Raw genomic sequence first — 3,173 nt, 5'->3', positions numbered from 1 at the left:
AAATATTTATATTTGCTCTGAAAAAAATATAGGTCAGACTCTCAGTGTATTGAGGATGTGCTGTCGGATCTCCTTAGTTCTGATGCCGTAGATGATCGGGTTGAAACAGCTTGGAAAGAACAGGTACAGTATGCTGAAGAAAATCCTAATGGCTGCAGGGAGACCGTTTCTTATTCGATATGAGAGGAAAGCTGTGAGTATGATGGTCAGACTAACAGTCATGACCACGATGTGCGTTACACAGGTGTGAAGAGCTTTGGCACTTGACTTTCCTGAGCTCAACACAGAGCTGAATATGACTGTGTAAGAGGCAGTGATGAGGAAGAAGTCAGTCACAGGGACAGAGAAGACTGAGATCAAACCCACCAGGCTGTTAATGGTGGTGCTTCCACAGGCCAGCTCCACCAAGGCCATGTGCTCACAGAAGCAGTGGTTTATCACATTTCTCAGACAGAATGGCAATTTTCCAGCCAGACTGACCACCACCAAGACAGCAAACATATTTCTGATGGAAGAAGGGATTACAAATTTAAGAAATCTTGCTAAAGCCATTTGTTCTTGATAGTGGAGTGGGGTGCAGATGGCAAAGTAACGATCTAGAGCCATCCACAGCAGCAGAGTGGACTGAAAGGCTCCTAACAAGTGAATGAAATACATCTGAACAAGGCAGCCGATGAGAGAGATCCCCCTCCAGTCGAACAGGAAGCTCAGCAGCATGTGGGGAACAAAGAATACAGGGAGGCTGAGGTCAATGCACGCCATGCTGGCAATGAGGATGTACATCGGCGAGTGGAGGCTTCTCTGTGAAACGATCACGTACACCAGCAGGGAGTTAGCAAACAGTGACACAACAAACATGAAGGAGAACGGGATGAAGAGGAACGGCCTCAGCTCTCCGAGTTCACTAAAGCCATCCAGGAAGAAATATTTGTGTGAGGAGATGTTCTCCTTCACTGCCTCCATCTCTGTCGCCTCCCCAACCCTCCTAGTTTTTAGCTGGATCAGGCTGAAATGAGACACAAAATCAGAGTAATTCACAGTGGTTTAATACAAATTGAAAGAACTGATAAAGAAAGCTGGAGCCAAAGACACAGACTCTGTGTTCTGTTGACACTTCAACCTTCCAGGGTTGGCTAACAGACGGTTAACCCCTTTTTATAGAATACAGCTTGTAGTTTCTCTTTGCAGCATAAAAATAATTTGTTTAACAGCACTCAGTAGACTGACCAATACTCAGAGCAATGGGAAAGTCCAAACTCTCACTCACAGATAAGAGGAAATGAGTTAAGATCTTTAGAAACAACCGAGGAACCACAAAGTCCCAACCCTGCCATGAACGACAAACTGCTGCAACACCAGTGTCACTGTTTAGGCCTCTTGCATGAAAGTGTGATACATACAACAGTCGTCTTTACACACATTGATATCTTCTAAACAGAGATGGTGCGCCATGTTTTATGTGTGTCCACAGAATTCTGAAATCCATGAATGTGGCTCAAGGACGATCTACAATAAACATTCAACAGTTAGAGCTGTTTCTGTTTGTCAGATGCTGATTGAATCAAGGAGCTCCTTCACCGTTTTCACATGGACTCTTTTCTTATTCAGAACTATGTACATAAGCTTTATCCATGACATAAATATTGGAAGCTGAACCTACAAATGTTAGAGGATTTATGAAATCAAGCAGGAGAAATCTTCATTACACAGTTGTATGATTTCCACCTCACTCTTTCTTTACTTTGTAGTCACATTTTAATTCTACTTGCGGTTCAGACTCTCAGTTCATGTCAGTGGAGCCCTCCCTCCCCTCTTCACTTCTCACCATTCTTGTATGTTTTTTTCTACCTTGCCTTTGACTCAAAGGTCAACTTTAGTATGTTTAATATTCAAGTAACAACAGTTAAGAAGCGATAAACATCTGATAAAAACAGGAGACTCAGACGGTGTGGTGTGCTTTCCACCGCATGGAAAGTTTGAACTGGCTCAACATCAGCTGTTAGTGAAAAACACACGAGCAGCACAAATGATCACAGCAAACAAACCTCACTCACAGCCGAGGCAGCTCATGTGTCCTCTCAGAGTTCACAGGGTTCACATTGAAGACAACACTGAAAGCACACTCAGAACAATCACAGGGTTCAGTGAAAAATCAGTCAGTTCCTCAGAAATATTAGAGTACGGGAACTCTCTGCTGCATATAAAGAAGAATGAAGACTTTTATGAAAGATTATTCATAAAGAGTCAGAGGTTACCTAATTGTTCCTGAATGGAAATAAATGAGCAGGCTTGACTTGCTGACTGTGTGCCTTGATTGCAGGCGGATGGTGTCAAACCCTGATCCACCTCCATCCATTCCTCCATCCACCTGTCCCTGCTGATCTGACTGAGCACTTTAATACTCTCCGTCTGACGCGACCACTTTGCAACCCTGTTGGTGTGACCAGCTGAATATCACAGAACACATGGTCAAAATAACAGACACACTGTGGGAAAATGTAAAGAATGCAGTGTGTATGAACATCACTGTGTTGATGAACTAATGCTAAAGCCCTGATGCTAAATTCAAACAGCACACTGCAGTTTGTGTCCTGTTTTTAGACTTTTGTGTTTTGATCTTTACTTTCAGTTTTACTTCCTGTTTACTTTCAGGCACCAACAATGCTTGTTCCAGTTTGCAGTGTGAGTTGAAATAGTGTTTACAGCAGTAACCCTGTAGGTGGAACGATGACATGCGTTCAGCTGTGTTGTTGGCAGTTGTGCTGTGCGGCCTGTTAGATCTCTTACATCTTGTGTCTTATGTGAGAAGCTTGGAATGACACCAGCTTCTTTACAAAACTGCCTGCTGTTTGTCACCGATTATGTTCACTGTTTTTATGGACAGAATTTCCAGGTGGGACAAGTGATGGAAGTTTTTCACCTTGGTGGCATCAGGATCTCTTCTATGTTGGTTGCAGACTATGCGGTTGTTTTGGCTGTATAAGGTAGTGGCCTCCACCTGTCAGTGAAGTAGTTTACTGCTGAGTGTGAAGCGGCAGGAAGGAGAATGAACACCTCCAAGTCTGAGGCCTTGGTTTGGGTGAACACTTCAGGTCAGGGAAGAGTTGGTGTCCCAAGTGGAGGAGTTTAAAAAATTATATTTTTTAAGGGATCTTTCCTTTCGGGCTTGGTTA

General features: G+C 43.4%; 1 protein-coding gene across 1 annotated transcript; it reads right to left on the bottom strand.

Annotated features, from left to right (window-relative positions):
- LOC120740823 (olfactory receptor 52K1-like) lies at window positions 1-3,173 on the bottom strand. Its single transcript, XM_040043297.1, has one exon. The coding sequence runs from the start codon at window positions 961-963 to the stop codon at window positions 34-36; it is 930 nt and encodes a 309-aa protein (XP_039899231.1). The 5' UTR covers window positions 964-3,173; the 3' UTR covers window positions 1-33.

Source organism: Simochromis diagramma, unplaced genomic scaffold, assembly GCF_900408965.1.
Source record: "Simochromis diagramma unplaced genomic scaffold, fSimDia1.1 OVJJ01000377.1, whole genome shotgun sequence".
Taxonomy (NCBI): domain Eukaryota; kingdom Metazoa; phylum Chordata; class Actinopteri; order Cichliformes; family Cichlidae; genus Simochromis; species Simochromis diagramma.
Note: the sequence above shows the minus strand (reverse complement) of the source record. Positions and strands in the feature narration are given on the sequence as shown.